General features: G+C 50.4%; 1 protein-coding gene across 3 annotated transcripts in view; it reads right to left on the minus strand.

The window, feature by feature from the left end:
- Nucleotides 1-14,655, minus strand: part of ASTN2 (astrotactin 2) — a 700,862-nt gene that overhangs the window by 192,350 nt on the left and 493,857 nt on the right. For all 3 annotated transcript variants that reach the window (XM_084898878.1, XM_084898877.1, XM_084898876.1), the window contains 2 exons: nt 13,878-13,982; nt 10,392-10,571 (listed from right to left, as the gene is read on the minus strand). In XM_084898878.1, coding sequence (XP_084755004.1) covers nt 10,392-10,571; nt 13,878-13,982 — 285 coding nt within the window. The remainder of the gene's footprint in view (nt 1-10,391; nt 10,572-13,877; nt 13,983-14,655) is intronic.

The following is a 14,655-nucleotide window of genomic DNA, read 5'->3' on the forward strand; positions in this document are numbered from 1 at the left end:
TCCTAATCCTAATGATAGGGATTTGCCCCTCTCGGGAAGAAGTTTATAAATACTAGTACGAGCAGGGTAGAGAAGAGTTCCCTAACCTACCCAAAGAACTATACACAGTAACCACCAAAAGAAAAAAAGAAAGGAATACAGAGGTACACAATTGGACACTATCAGACACCTACTGTTTACTAAAAGATTTCGTACAACAACAAAAAGATAGAAGGGTGCCAATTGGCTTTTGCACCCCCACAATATGGGTCCTAAACTAAGTGTTAACAGCTGCTGAAATGCACCAGTTTAGTCTTAATCAATACTGGGGCTCCAATTACAGTTACATGCACATGGGCGTTCCCCTACATTTAGACAAAGTACCCTCTATAATAGGAAGGGAGTTACCGAAGATATTTCAGGACACGAAGGAAGACAAAGAGGTATGCCTCTCCTTAATCACTGTAACTACTGCCTTGCCAGAAATTCCCCATAGCTACAGGCACCTGCTACCCTAAAATATCCATACTGGGCATGGCCACTCTGACCCACTGAGGGATAAATTCAAGTTGAATTAAGTTGCTGCCACATTGGCTTGCCAAAATGGGACCCCATGGACCTCCTCCTCCCATTAGTTTACATGGTTAATGTGGCCCCGTTTAAACAGGGCCTTTGAGGTTTGAAACTCTAATAAAAGACCCATTTAGAAACAGAGTGATTATCCCCTCCACATCCTAATCTCAGAGCCTGTGCTTCACCCCCCAGGATCTTCATGCTGAGGTCCAGCCTGTAAGGCTCCCATGCCTAATACTGAAGTTACTGATTCCATCCAATCAACAATTGGCAAATGCCCTGCAGCCATAGGTTTGCCTCAGATGTTATGTTCGTTTCGCATTCAACAGCCTCTCAGCCACAGTTTGTTCTCATCTTCAAAGGCACATGGGGACCTCCCCTTCCCCCCGGCCAATACTCTATCCCCCAGCCATTACATAAGAGCCATGCTAGTCTCCTCCCTGCCTACAGGCCATTCTGGGACCTCGCTCTCCCCAGAAAACTTCGCTATTGGAGTGACACATCTTTCTACACCCTCTCAGTGTCTGTGGGGCGTCACCAGTTCCATCATCTGACCCCACATTAGGTGGGAGCCCACCTCACTGCTTCTGTGACAACAACTGTGTCAAATTAAACGTGGAGAACCACCTCGTACTGGGATAGACGCAAGCTGTGTGAATTTAATTGCTGAGAAACCTCATGAACGAAACCATGTGTGTTTACGAAATGGCATTCAATATTTACACTTAACAACACTAATAACTATCTTAGGCTCAAGGATCCGAAATGTGTGTGACAGTTTTGGTGATTTTGTAGAAGCATCAGGAATCAAGTTAAATTTTAAAAAAGCATGGCTCTGAGGATGGAGGGAGCAGGCATGCCTACTAGTATTTTCTCACCCGATCCAAGGGGTTGCATCTGGGAGAAAAACACATGATAAGATACCCTGGAAGGAGTGACACCCACAAATGGGCACATGTACCCTGTCCTTGCCAAGAGGACTGGCTAATTGTTAGCTACATGAGAGGGACAGATCCCTGGAAGTCTGGGCTGCGCCCTTCTGCTCTGGTGACTGTGGCCAGATATGCCCGTGTGACTCCTCCAGGAAATGGGGAGCATAATCACAGCCTTCTTTTGTGCACAAGGACTGTTCTTCACCGCCCATAGCACTGCACACAGGGAAATCCGGCCCGAAAGGAACAGCAAGGGCCACTCTATGACCTAATGCCTCTAAATAAAACAGAACAATCCTGGGTGTGGGAGGAGAAACAGCTCCCCGGGGAAAGGCGTTGCGGAAGGGGAACTTTACTTTCATGCCGGAGGGCACTGCCTTCTGCTATGACTTCAATAACCTACACAACTAGGTCTCGAACATGCATTTTTCAGGCCATACCTTTCTTTTGATTCCTAGTGTGATGCCCCACAGACACTGAGAGGGTGTAGAAAGATGTGTCACTCCAATAGAAAGATGTGTCCACCACCCAGTTGGGGTCAGGTGGCCATGGCACACTTTGGATTTCCTCCTCCTAGCGTCTGCACGTTGCATTATGCTTTCCTTGTTCCCATCTCCCCAAGACTCTGAAAAGGCCGCGTGACAATGACTTTGCTGTTGCATCTACAGCACCTAGCATGGTCCCCGGCACATAGCAGGCACTAAATGGTGGCTGGTTAAAGCCAGGGCGGGGGGCAGCCAGCTCAGCTCCTGTGTGGACTTGGATGAACACTTTGGTCGCATGCAGCCCCAGCTCTTCCTCCACCGCCTGCCCCTCCCGCCAGCTGCCTCCCTAAATCACTGACCATGGCTGCCACACAGAATGGACTATGGCTGGAAGGTGGAAGAGAGCGTGTCCCCCAGACTGCATTTTCCTCAGAGACTCTTCTCAATGATCACATGATTAAACAACGCCTTCCCTTCTGGAAACTCAATCTAAACTTTGTTTTGGTGAGAAGTCGCCACTGGAAAACGAGGCTCAAAAGACCCCTCTGATTGTGTGGTATGTGAACTATATCTCAATAGAACTGTCACAAGAAATAGATATCTTTGGACAGATGGGCTCTTGAATTGCCTCTCAACACACTTTCTTGGATGAAGGAGGGAAGAAAGGAATCTAATTCGAGTCCTAATGCTTTCAATGACAAAGTTCCCTTTGAGCTACTTGCTTATTCTCCCTGGGGCTCTATTTCACCATCTATAGTAATAGATTCATTAAATTAAAGGTCTTTCCACTGTAAGTTTCAATGATTCTGATGCCACAGACCTCAGGGTGATCTTGGACCAAGATCTCCAAAAGGAGCCTTCCCTCTCCCAGGATGCCTGTGGGATGGGAGAAAACAGAAATGCAGACTCCATGCCCTAAGGAGGAACCCCTGGGGCCTGGGACTGGCATGTCAGATGTAGAGAATCAGGCTTGTTCAATCAACCAATAGTTAAGTCCATCTCCAGTGCCTGGCCCAGAGCCTGCACCCTGACCTACAGCCAAGGCGTTGCTAGGAAACAAGGCTCTGGCGCCAGCTGGCCGGCATCAGACTGGCTGGACTCATGCTGATCTGTCTGCCTCATTCCTCACTCTTCCTGACCAAGTACTTCTAACCATTTCAGGGGAAAGAGAAATGCTGCTCAGAGAGAATTCCTTCTGGAGTGCCCACCAAGGTGACATGATAGCAAAATGCTGATGGCAAGAGGACTGGAGAAAGCTGGGACGGAAGAAAGAGAAGGCCAGGGAGAATATCTTTTGCCAGCTATGCCTTTGAATGATGTATCCTCCCCCACCCAGAGCCTCCGTTTCCCAGGCATGTTGTTACAGGGAGACAGTAGAGCATGAACTTCAGAGTCAGACAGTCCTGGAAAACTCCTGCCTTGGCCTGTGACCCTCTAGTGACCCTGCACAGGTGAGTGTTTCTCCTTTGGAAGATGGGAAGAATTCTCTCCACCTCAAGGGGTTACTAGGAAGACAGCTGGGGTCATGTGATTTACTGGCCCATTGTAGGAACTCAATACTAGTCAGTCCTTTTTGCCTGCACCTGTCACCCCTCCATCAACCACACACACACACACACACACACACACACACACACACACCTACACATTTTTCTAGACCATGACAAGCTTGGTATTCAGCTTGCTAACATGCCTCAGTTTCCCCACTCATGAAATGCAGATTGATGTGCCTTTCTACAGGCCTGTTAGGAGGAAATTGGATGAAATAAAGTATGTGGAAAAGCTCCGTGAGTGCACTGTGTGGAGTACCTGAAAGGGTTATTATTTCTGGGGCGCACCACTTGGAAAAAGACAAGGGTGTTCCGTTCCAGATGGGCTCGATCTAAACTGGAGAACAAATGCTTTTTTTTTGGTAATTTCATCTGGTAGAAACGGCAGTCTCATGGGCCTATTTGCGTTTAATGAACCACATCTTGTATCTTCCTTTTACATTGTTCCGAGGAGAAATAGGTTGGCTCTCTCCTCTGGCATCTGCCGGCTAGAGAATGTCCAGTCCTGTTTAACCTCTGCTCTCCCTGCCCTTTCCAAGGAAAACTGGGGGGAGCAGGGGAACAGCACTCAGCCTCCGCCCACCACCACACTCAGCCAGGCTGAGATCTCTGACGCATGTCATAGTTAAGGTGTGAGGCTCAGTGTGACTGAAAGGCAGACAGCATGGGGGCAGCTGGGGCTGGAGAGGTGGGCTGGGGACACATCCCATCGGGGAGGGCCATGGAGAGGAGTTTGGGGATCAGCCTCAGGGCAATGACAAGGTACTTAGGAGTCTTCATCCCAGGAGTGTCGTGATGAAACATGTCATCATGTTTTAGAAACATCCGGTGATGGTTACGTGTATATGTGAACTTGACTGAACCACTGATGTCAGATATGGGTCAAGCATTAGGCTGGATGTATCTGTGAAGGTATCAGATAATCAGGAGGCTGAATAAAGGAGATTGCTCTCCTGAGTGTGGGTGGGCAGCATCCAATCAGTTGAAGGCCTACAATAGAACACAAAGGCTGACCTCCTGTGAAAAAGAAGGAACTCCTCTGCCTGACTGTTTGAGGCTGGGACATTGATCTTCTATTTCCTTTTGGACTTGAACTAAAACATGGGTTCTTGGGTCTCAAGCTGGCCAGCTATGGGACTAGCTCTCTTGGATTTCCATTTTTGAGAGGATTTTGGCTTGGAACATCATGGCCTCCATAATCACATGAGCCAGTTCCTCATAATACATATCGATCTATCTCTATCTATCTCTATCTATATCTATATCTACCTATAGATATAGATATATATTTATATATACATATATAATGAAATATACCTATCTTTCATACATAAATCACATATGATATATGAATATACCACACATATCCTGCATATTAACAGTATAGTAATAAAGGTATAATAATTTTTATCTATCATTTCTATCTATCTATCTGCCTGCCTACTTTTAGTTCTATCTCGCTGGAGAATCCTGGCTGATCCATGTCCTCAGGGCTCTTGTGTGTTGGGTTGATGGTAGACAAGAGTGGATGTAGGGAGACCATAGGAGGCCAAAACTGGAGCCCAGGCAAGACATAAAATCAGCTTGGGACAGGGTGGTACTTCTCTAGGTGGAAAGAAGTAGGCGAATTCCAGGGCTATTTGGGAATTAAACTGGGAAAGATGGGATGGCTTGGAAATGGGAGGAGTGAAGGAGAGGGAGAAGTTGGAAAGGACACCTAGCTTCCTAGGTGTCTGGTCTAGCTCTGAGCAGACAATGATGTCCTTCCCAAAAGCATAGGGAAGGACCAGCAGTGTGGGGCAGAGCCGGGGCGGGCAGGGGGGCTAGTGTGATGACAGATATCAGAGGTAAGCTTGGAGGTTGAGTGGGGTCATAAGGGTAGGGGTGGCAGCAGAAAGCATGGTTGAGATTCCCCATGGAGAGAATGCAGTCCAGAAAGGGGGCACAAAAAGGGGCTGTGAACTGCAGTGCCAGGTTCGGCAGAGGATGAAGCTGCCCAAGGACAGAGAAAGAGCAGGCAGGAGCAAGGTGGGCCCTCAGGAGGATCTGATGCCATGGAGCAAACTCATACAGCGCCTCAAGCTGGAAGCGGGCAACACCATCAAAGGCGAATGAAAGATCACGCAAATGGGATTTGCGAACTGCCCCTGGGTGATTTAGTCTCCAGGGTAACCAACCAGAACCCATGCAGCTCTGAAACTAAGCCCTTCCATGCCACCTTTGAAGTGTATTTCCCTAGGAGAGTGGTCGGCAATCTCAGTCAACAGAGCCAAATATCAACAGTACAACGATTGAAATTTCTTTTGAGAGTCAATTTTTTTTTTAAACTTAAACTTCTTCTAACGCTGCTTCTTCAACATAGACTCGCCCAGTCTGTGGTATTTTTGGAAGAGCCACACTCAAGGGACCAAAGAGCCACATGTGGCTCATGAGCCACAGTTTGTAGACCACATGGCCCTAGGATACTGAAGGCGGGGACAGCTCTCCAGCTCACATCAGCCCCTGGCCACACCTGTCCTCATAGAGGTGACATTTACTACATCTTTCCCTTCCTTCTCTGCTCCTGCCTTTCAGACAGCCAACCTTCCTTTAAATAGTAGTCAGACAAGATCCAGCTGACTTTCAAAAGGGCATTGTTATTCAAATGGAAAGGCAGAAACTCATTCCCTGGACAGCCCTGGGAAATTACAACAGATACAACATCTTTTAAAGGTGGCAACTGGCATGCATCTGAGGGAGCAATTGTCTACTATGGACTCTCCCAATCCAGACTCAAGGGCAATGCGACCTTCACACCGAGAATGCCCTTTCACCGGGTCACCGAGGCTCCAAACTTGAAAAAGACATCTTAATTGCACATCTTTTCTCTTCTACACATTCTTTGTCTCTCCATTTCTCTTTGTGGATTTCCCCTGCATTTATCTCTTTGTTTTTCTGTCTTACCTACCTTCCTCAGTCAATCTCTCTCTGTCTTTCTCTCCACTCACCCCCCACACACACCTGACACGCAGTTACCTATGTGGATGTGGCATCTATTGGTAAAGCAAATGGGTTGAATCCAGGCAATAATTAGGTGCCCTGCTCAGTGCCAGGCGAGTCCATCACCGATCTGTCTATTCGCTCATTGGATCCTGTATTTTGGAAATGGGAAACCTGACCTTATTGAAGATCACTCGGTTACTAAGAGATTGAGCTGGGATTTCAACCAGGATCTGACTGACTGCAAAATCTGGGCATTCTCTCCAAATGAGAAAGTCTATCCAATTTAGCCAGCGGAAGGCTACCTTCAAACCAAGTCTTCATCGTGATCTAGGACTAATGTACCAAGATCACAGATAGGGAGAGCAGGTGACTATCAGGCCAAAGAAGAAATGAAGGCCTGCGTGGGAGAAAGGTAACTGGAGGAAAAACAGAGCACAGAGGCACGCAGCAGAAGTACTGAGCTAGGACAATAGACTCTGCACTTGGCACGGGGCTGGGGGCAGCAGGGCGGAGAGGACCCTAATGGTGAGCAGCTCCCATGCTCGTCCAGTTGCCTGCAGGGCCCACCTAACTGACCTGCCCGGTGCTCCCGGCCCCTCCAGCCCACCAGGATGCCCAGGATACTGGGTGGTGGCAGAAAGCTCCACCCCCGCCTGGATCTTTCTAGTCCTCTGCATGCCCAGAGTCCCTCTGGAATCAGTGTCAGACACTGGGCCTATTGTTCTAGCTTTCCTTTTGCCCTGTTACAGGGAAAACAATACACTGGGTACAGACCACCATTCCTGTTTTCTGAACCTAGAGCAGACATTGCTAACTAATCACAGCTTTCTCCTTGAACTATTAGCTCTGTACAGTGGTATAGGCCAGTAATCGGCAAACTCATTAGTCAACAGAGCCAAATATCAACAGTACAACAATTGAAATTCCTTTTGAGAGCCGAAAACCAACTTCTGTGCATGGGCCATGAAATTTCAATCCCACTATACATGCGTGCCCACACATGGTATTTTGTGGAAGAGTCACACTCAAGGAGCCAAAGAGCCACAGGTGGCTCATGAGCCACAGTTTGCCAACCACTGGTCTAGGCAAACCACCCCACCCAATCAGAAATGGCACACCAACCGAAAGCTAGGAGCCACCAGGTGATAGTGGCTGGATTCCCTCCCACATGCCAGCCCCTCCCCTCCTAGCTGCCCATCAGTGGATTAGAGAGTCCAGGACAAAAATGAGGAGGTGCTAGGAGGCTAAGACGGGCCCGTAATGAACAGCGTGGGGGCAGCGCTCACGTCTTGTCCATTATGGAGCCCCAGCGTGTGGCACAAGGTCTGTGGAGGGAAAGCAGGTAGGACATAGCAGTGAACTAGAGGACGAGTGATGGTAAACTGTCAAGTCCTGCACCATCCCTGCCCTGCTTGGTCCCTTCTCCCCACCTCCTCTTCCACCTTTGGCTTCCTGTCAGGGAGCATCCTGGAAGCCCGCCCTCTCTGATTGAAGGGACATTTGTGGAGTGTCTTTCACGTGATGTAGAAGCTGCACAGGGAGGAGTGAGAGGTGTGGCCAGGACCAGAATCCTCAGCTGATGTCCACACGTTTTGTTTTAAGCCACTGTGCCCACCATGCCAGGCCTCAAACCTACATTACCTCATTCCATTCTCCCCAAAGCCATGCAAGGGAATCACTATCCCTTCTTGAACACAGGAGAAAATGGGCCTGAGAAGCTATTTCCACCTCGGACAGCTGGCAGGATTTGCAGAAGAGCCATCGGGATGGGAAATCCTGCCTGTCCCATGTCAGCCCTGCTCCTCCACCTGGCCTCTTCTCACAAGCTCCGCCCCTAAAAGGCGTGATGAGCTTCCACACCCAGCTCCTTCCCAGCTGGCTTCCAGGGCCCTGGCTCAGCACATGTCCGTAACACATACTTGGGGGCTGGGGAGGGACGAATCACCAACTACCTCTGGTCCAGAGGTTTCTCGATTCTTCAGGGGAAAACTCCCCACACACTGCTCATCCTCCTACTCCCCAGCACCACTCCCAAATTAAAAATAAAATAAACGGTAGTGTTTAGATTAAACTCAAAGCATAGTGTCCAATGTGCAGTCTAAGTGGCCACAGCAGCTGGGGACAGAGAAAGGAGGAAACACCCACAGCAGTTCCGCTGGCCTCAGTGCAGCCCCTGCTCTTCCTGGGAGGGACATGGATGATGGAGAGAGAAGCCCCACCCACATTCACCCAGCAAACTCTTGGGAAACGAGAAGGGGGCGAGCTTCTCCATGGCATTCTCTCTGCTGCCTCCCCATCTTGCAACAGATACACGCATCTTCCATGCAAAGAAGCGCAATTTCTCTGGAGTGAACGAGACTGCGGCCATGAGTGGTGATGGGGTGGGAGTTAGCATGAGCGTGGTGCCCTGGGCCCCAAATGCAGGACGAGGCAAATGAGTCCAGTGGCCACACTGAGTGAAGGTTTTTATAAACACAACCTAATTGTATTACCTCAAACTCTGGAAGCTTATTGCCCTGCTTAATGATGTGTCACATTATTTATAGGGTGGCCCTGACGAGACTTCAATTGATTTAATGCACTTCCTTAAAGACCGTCATTGTCACAGCCATAAAACAGCCATTCCCAGACAACTCAATTATGTCCCCTGCGCCTATAAACCAACCTGCGCCCCATGCAGCTGCACACAGGAGGTGGGGGGGGGCGGTGAGACCACGCGGCAGGTGGGGTGCAAACCCTCCAGGACAGAGGGAAGGGTCTGGGGATGTCCAATGCAGGCGGACCAGGCTTCATCTAGTTGGGGAGGAGGGCAGCATAGGAGGTGGACAGGAAGCGTGCACCACGCTCTGTCTCGGCTGGGCCAGGTGGGGTGGAGCCCTGATATTCTGAGCAAGCTTCCTCCTCCCTCTGGGCCTTAGATTTCCCAGCTAGGACACTGAGGGGACACTCTGAGAGACCTGCAAGGTCTCCTCTAGCTCCGCATTCTGTGGTTTTGAGTTCTGGTTGAGCCACATGAAGAAGGTGCAAGCACATCTTTAACATCAGTCCCCATCTTTCCATCCTCCCAGAGCTTTTCTTTTTAATTCAATGATAATAACAGTAACAAAGATAACAGGAAACAATCCTCACCCTGTTCCTCATCGGCTGTTTGTCTATGGGCACTTGATTAGGTACAACTGTGACTCCTTTTCTCATCTGAGAAACGGGAGTATGAATACATGGACCTAATAAAGTAAGTAATGCATGCCTGAAATATTTCTATCTTTCTCAAAATGCTATCCCATACACCACTTTCCCTTAATGCGGGAGGTACAGAAAAATAGCTGCCTATGTACCCATCTCACAGGAAGGGAAAACTGAGGTGGGAAGGGAGTGCCTTTTGCAAGGTGAGTGGTGGAGATGGGTCTCCATCTGGTGTGGGAAATTCCAATGGTGGTAATAGCTGGAAGTCCAAGGGGAAAAGGATCTGGTGATGTCCCTGCGGATAAAAGCCCCTAGGTGGGAAGGATTTGAAACTGCCCCGCAACCATCCCTCCCAGAGGATCTGGGGCTCTTCTGGGTTCTTCCAAACAGCCTGGAGAGAAGATGTCCCCTCCCTTCGGCCCTCCCCAGACAGTTGTTTCAAGGAGAGAGAGTGGGAAACGGGCCTGCCTAGATCAGGGTTCTGGAGTCCAGAACACCTCCTTCGGGCTCAGAAAATGCTGACTGGAAGCATCTGTGAAATCATCACAGGGCCCCTGTTCTGTCCAGGGTGAAACTGAAGCCTAGAGAGGGGCAGGGGCTTGCCTGAGGCCACACAGCTTATATGCAGAAGAGCCAGGATTTTGTTCCCAGGGAGCTCAGGTATCTCCTGAGCTGGCCGCCACCACCACCAAGCCCTCCTAGCTTACCTTTCTGGTACTGGAGCCACAGCTGCTGCTGGACCTTCTTGCTGGGGAAGTGGATGATGCAGGTGAGCTCGGATCCATAGAGGGCCTCCGCCAGGTAGTGGGAGCCGTAGTGCTGGATGAAGGTCAGCAGTTCCTCCCTGCTGCTCTCCTTGCTCAGGATCTTGAGCACGTTGGTGAAGCCTGGACCGAGGAGGAGCATGGGAAGGGGGTCAGAGTCTGGAGGCTGGTGGCTGGCAAGTTCTAAGAGGCAGGGGGCTCTTTCCAGCATCAGCCTGGCCATACCAGTCCAGACGGGAGCAGCATTCCTCGCTGATGTAGCAAAGGCTGCTCTCTCCAGGGGACACACCAGACCCTGGGCTAGAGGGAATCAATCACGGAGGAAGGCCTACACGTGGTGACCTCAATCACAGGGGCCTGAAAGTCTCAACCAGGAAGTCAAAGTTGGTGTCTATTGAGTAGCTAAGGTCTATCAGGCACACAGACAAACATTTCACCCCCTCCCCCATCCCTGGTCTAACTTAACCTCAACGTTCACTCTGCAACCCACCACAACCACCCATTGTGTCATGAGCAAGTCGAAGCTCAGAGACTGTAAATGAACTTGCCGTGGCCCTCTGGCCAGGGTAGCTAGGATTCCAACCACGCCTGTCACTCCAAAGTGCATGCACTTTCCAATGCCCCCAGAACCCAGGGCTTGACTTTCCATAGCTGGAGGCCTGGGGCCACCTGGCTGGGGCTCAGCAGATACTTTGCATCCCCTTTCCTGATCCCTGGCTCAGCTCCCTGTAACACCACCTCCCTTTCTGTCTCAGCCATGGCTGCCCTAAACAGCCATATGACCTCTGCTATGGAGCTCTTTTCAGCTCTGTTGTCCTTAGTCCTAAGCCAGAGTCCGAAGTCTGCAGGTCCCACCATGGGGCCTGCACGGCAGTCACTGCTCAACAGCCACTGTCCTTCTTCCCTCTCCTTCCTTCAGCAGCCAGGTCACCAAGTTATGCTTCCAGGAGCCTCAAGACCTTCCTGGGCTCTGGCTCCTGGATAAAGCCAATGGCCTCAACTGAGCATGTAGGCCTCCAAGGTCATGGCCCATGAGCCACCTGCATCAGGCTTTACCTTCAGTTTAGCTCCAGTTTAGTGAGTGTTCTTTTTTTTTGTTGTTAATCCTTATCTGTGGATATTTTTTCCATTGATTTTTAGGGAGGACAGAAGAGAGAGGGAAACACATCAATCGGTTGCATTCTGCATGGCTGGGGAGGAGCCTGCAACCGAGGTATGTGCCCTTGACCAGAATTGAAGCCGGGACCCTTGGGTCTGCAGGCTGACACTCTATCCACTGAGCCAAAGTGGCCAGGGATTTTATATTTTTATTGATTTCAGAGAGGAAGGGAGAAGGGGAGAGAGAGAGAAATATCAATGATGAGACAGAATCATTGATCAGCTGCCTCTTGCACACCCCACAATGGGGATCGAGCCCACAACCCGGGCATATGCCCTGACCAGGACTCAACCTGTGACCTCCTGGTTCATAGGTTGACACTCAACCACTGAATCATGCCAGCCAGGCTAAGTCAGTGTTCTTATTTGTCCTGAATTTTACATAGGATTTCTTCATTTCTGCCTCTCATTTCCCCTCCAACACCCACTTTTCTCTCTCTCTCTCTCTCTCTCTCTCTCTCTCTCTCTCTCTCTCTCACACACACACACACACACACACACACACACACACACACACACCACTGCCCCCAGACCCACCTGGATGGCCTCCCTACTTCTCTGGGAAGTCCCCCCGCCCCTAAGGAATCTTTCTCATATCCTGATCAGGGAACCTATCTCTACACCTTCCACACACTCCACCTTGAAACAGAAGCTCTGCCCATGGGTCTCTGAGTCTGCACATCCATCCCCACCCCAGCCCAGCCAGGTCTAGGGCACCATCCCGGCAGCCACACCAATGCCGTCACTATAAGAATCACCAACTCCAGGCCACATCAAGTAAAATGTAAACGAACAAGCTCTTTTTCAACATTAAAAACGAGCTCCGATTTGCCAACATTTGATTTACAAAGGGGTTCTCCGGAGCATCGTTAGTGATTAATTAATGCCGATCCACCTTTGTAGTTCCAACAAGAGCGTCACCGTCTTACTCAAAAGTGCCACGTGAGGGTGCGGGTGGTGGGGAAACAGAACCGGGCTCCAGGAACGGGTGCCTGATTAGAACAGCCTCTCTCCATCAGCCCGTTAACTTGCGCGGCCGGGGAATTAATACCGAGACGTTGATGAGACAGTGCCTGTAGGTAATAAATAACACCATGGCGATGCCCTGCAGCTCTTTACCCGGCAGACACAACTGCAGTGGGTTCCCTGCTCTGCTCCTGTGCTGCCACGCATGAGCTGTGTGATCCTGGGAAAATCACCTAACCCCTCTGACCCTCAGTTTCTTTCTCTGAAAAACAATGGAATAAAAAATGCCTTCCTTGCAAGACACTGAAAGATAGAAAATTTTATCAAGTCTGGCTGATGTCAGAAATAATTACGATTGGTGCTCCTCAGGTGAAGTCCTCTGATTCTCAGGCTAAAGGAGTGATGTTACTGGAAAGGGGCGCTGAAAAAGGCAAGCTAAGAATCGAGGCGACGCTGGGAAGGACAGTCACCCAGTGGCAGTGTGAGGAAGGGCCAGGGTACAAAACCTGAGCTCAGGTCCATAGTTCCAAACCCCTTCTCTCATTCCATGATCTTCAGCTATCTTTTATTCCCCAATCAAACATGAGCACCGGCCATGTGCTGATTCTCTGTTACAGAGAATGCACAAACATTGGACCCCAGCCCTAGCCCTGTCTCAGATCTGTGGGTGCGACAGGAGGACTCAGACAGGAATCAAGCACTTGATATAGGTAGCTGCCCACAGGGAATTTCTCCAGTTATTCGGAGGGGAATGGGGAATGCGGGAGGTGTCGCTGAGCACTGCAGGATTCCCCAAGAGGGAGATCCAGACAGAGGGAGCAGCATGTGCAAAGTCACAGAGGCATGACAGAACATGTCCCATTTGGGTTCATGTGGGCAGTGTGTGTGTGTGTGTGTGTGTGTTGGGGGGTATGTGTTACTGTTGCATAGAAGATGAGCAGGGAAAGAAATCAGCTAGGAAGAGAGACTGGAGGAGTCAGGGCCTGAGAACTTACACTTGAACCCTTTCAGGTTCATAAGTGGGACACAGGTTGTCCTTTAGCCTCTCCCTCCATTCATCCTTCCATATACTCCCTGCTCAGACACCCCTTCCTCCAGGCAGCCTCTCTGGTGGCTCCTTCTCCTGTGCCTCGGCTGTCCCGTTATTGGGCAGATGTCACGGTCTGTCTTCTTGCCCGTGTGCTCGCCCTGTGAGCCCCTGGATGGCAGCTCCCTAGGGCCAGCACAGGGCCTAGCACACCTCGGTCCCCGGGAACAAGTGCTGAATGACACCACGTCCCCTGGCTGCACGGGCGTGGTCCTCACCTGCCGAGAGGGTGATGGTGCTGAGCTTCACGCGGTACAGGTTGCTCCGGACCCTCCACTGCTGCACCATGGGGTAACCCATGGCCTCGTCGTACCTGATGTCTCCTGGGGAGGGAACAAGAGGGCCACGTGAGCCTAGCATTGAAAGGCCTCGAATCACACCCCGCCCGGCATCCCTGGCTCCGGGGCATGGCGCCTTTTCTAAACAGGCAGGCACTGAGCCTCAGGTGCAGGCTCTCGCTGGGGCTGACAACTTTATCTGGACCCCAACCCCAGATCTCATCCTGGCCTTTGACTTCAACCGCCTTTCAGCTCTGCCCAGCAGTGTGTGAGGCCCTTTTACTCGACAAACAAGTCTGGCTTTATGGGCTCATTGGGCCCTGTGGGCAACAGACATCCCAATGCCTCAGTTTCCCCATCTGACATTGCTGCTACCTATGCTGACCTGACTCCTCAGGCACAATGTGAGACTCAAGTGAGGGAACAAGAAATGCACATTGTACGTAAGGACCAGCATCACTAACGTACAGCCCATTCACCACGGATCGCCTAGGGCTGCTTTCACTGGAGGGCCCCAGAGGTGAGCAGCTGCAACGGAGACATGTGATAAACCTCCCCCATGCCCTGTATGACCCTCTGAGCCCGTGAGAACCACTGCTTCCCACTGTGGAAACATGAGAGAGCCATGTGAAATGCACGTGTGAATAAAAGGTTCCCATTTCAAGAAGGACTGAGAAACGCTGGCTAAGCAAAGTCAAACACTTTGTTTTGTGGTTTC

Source organism: Pipistrellus hanaki (genome assembly GCF_964339955.1).
Source record: "Pipistrellus hanaki genome assembly, chromosome: 11".
NCBI lineage: Eukaryota > Metazoa > Chordata > Mammalia > Chiroptera > Vespertilionidae > Pipistrellus > Pipistrellus hanaki.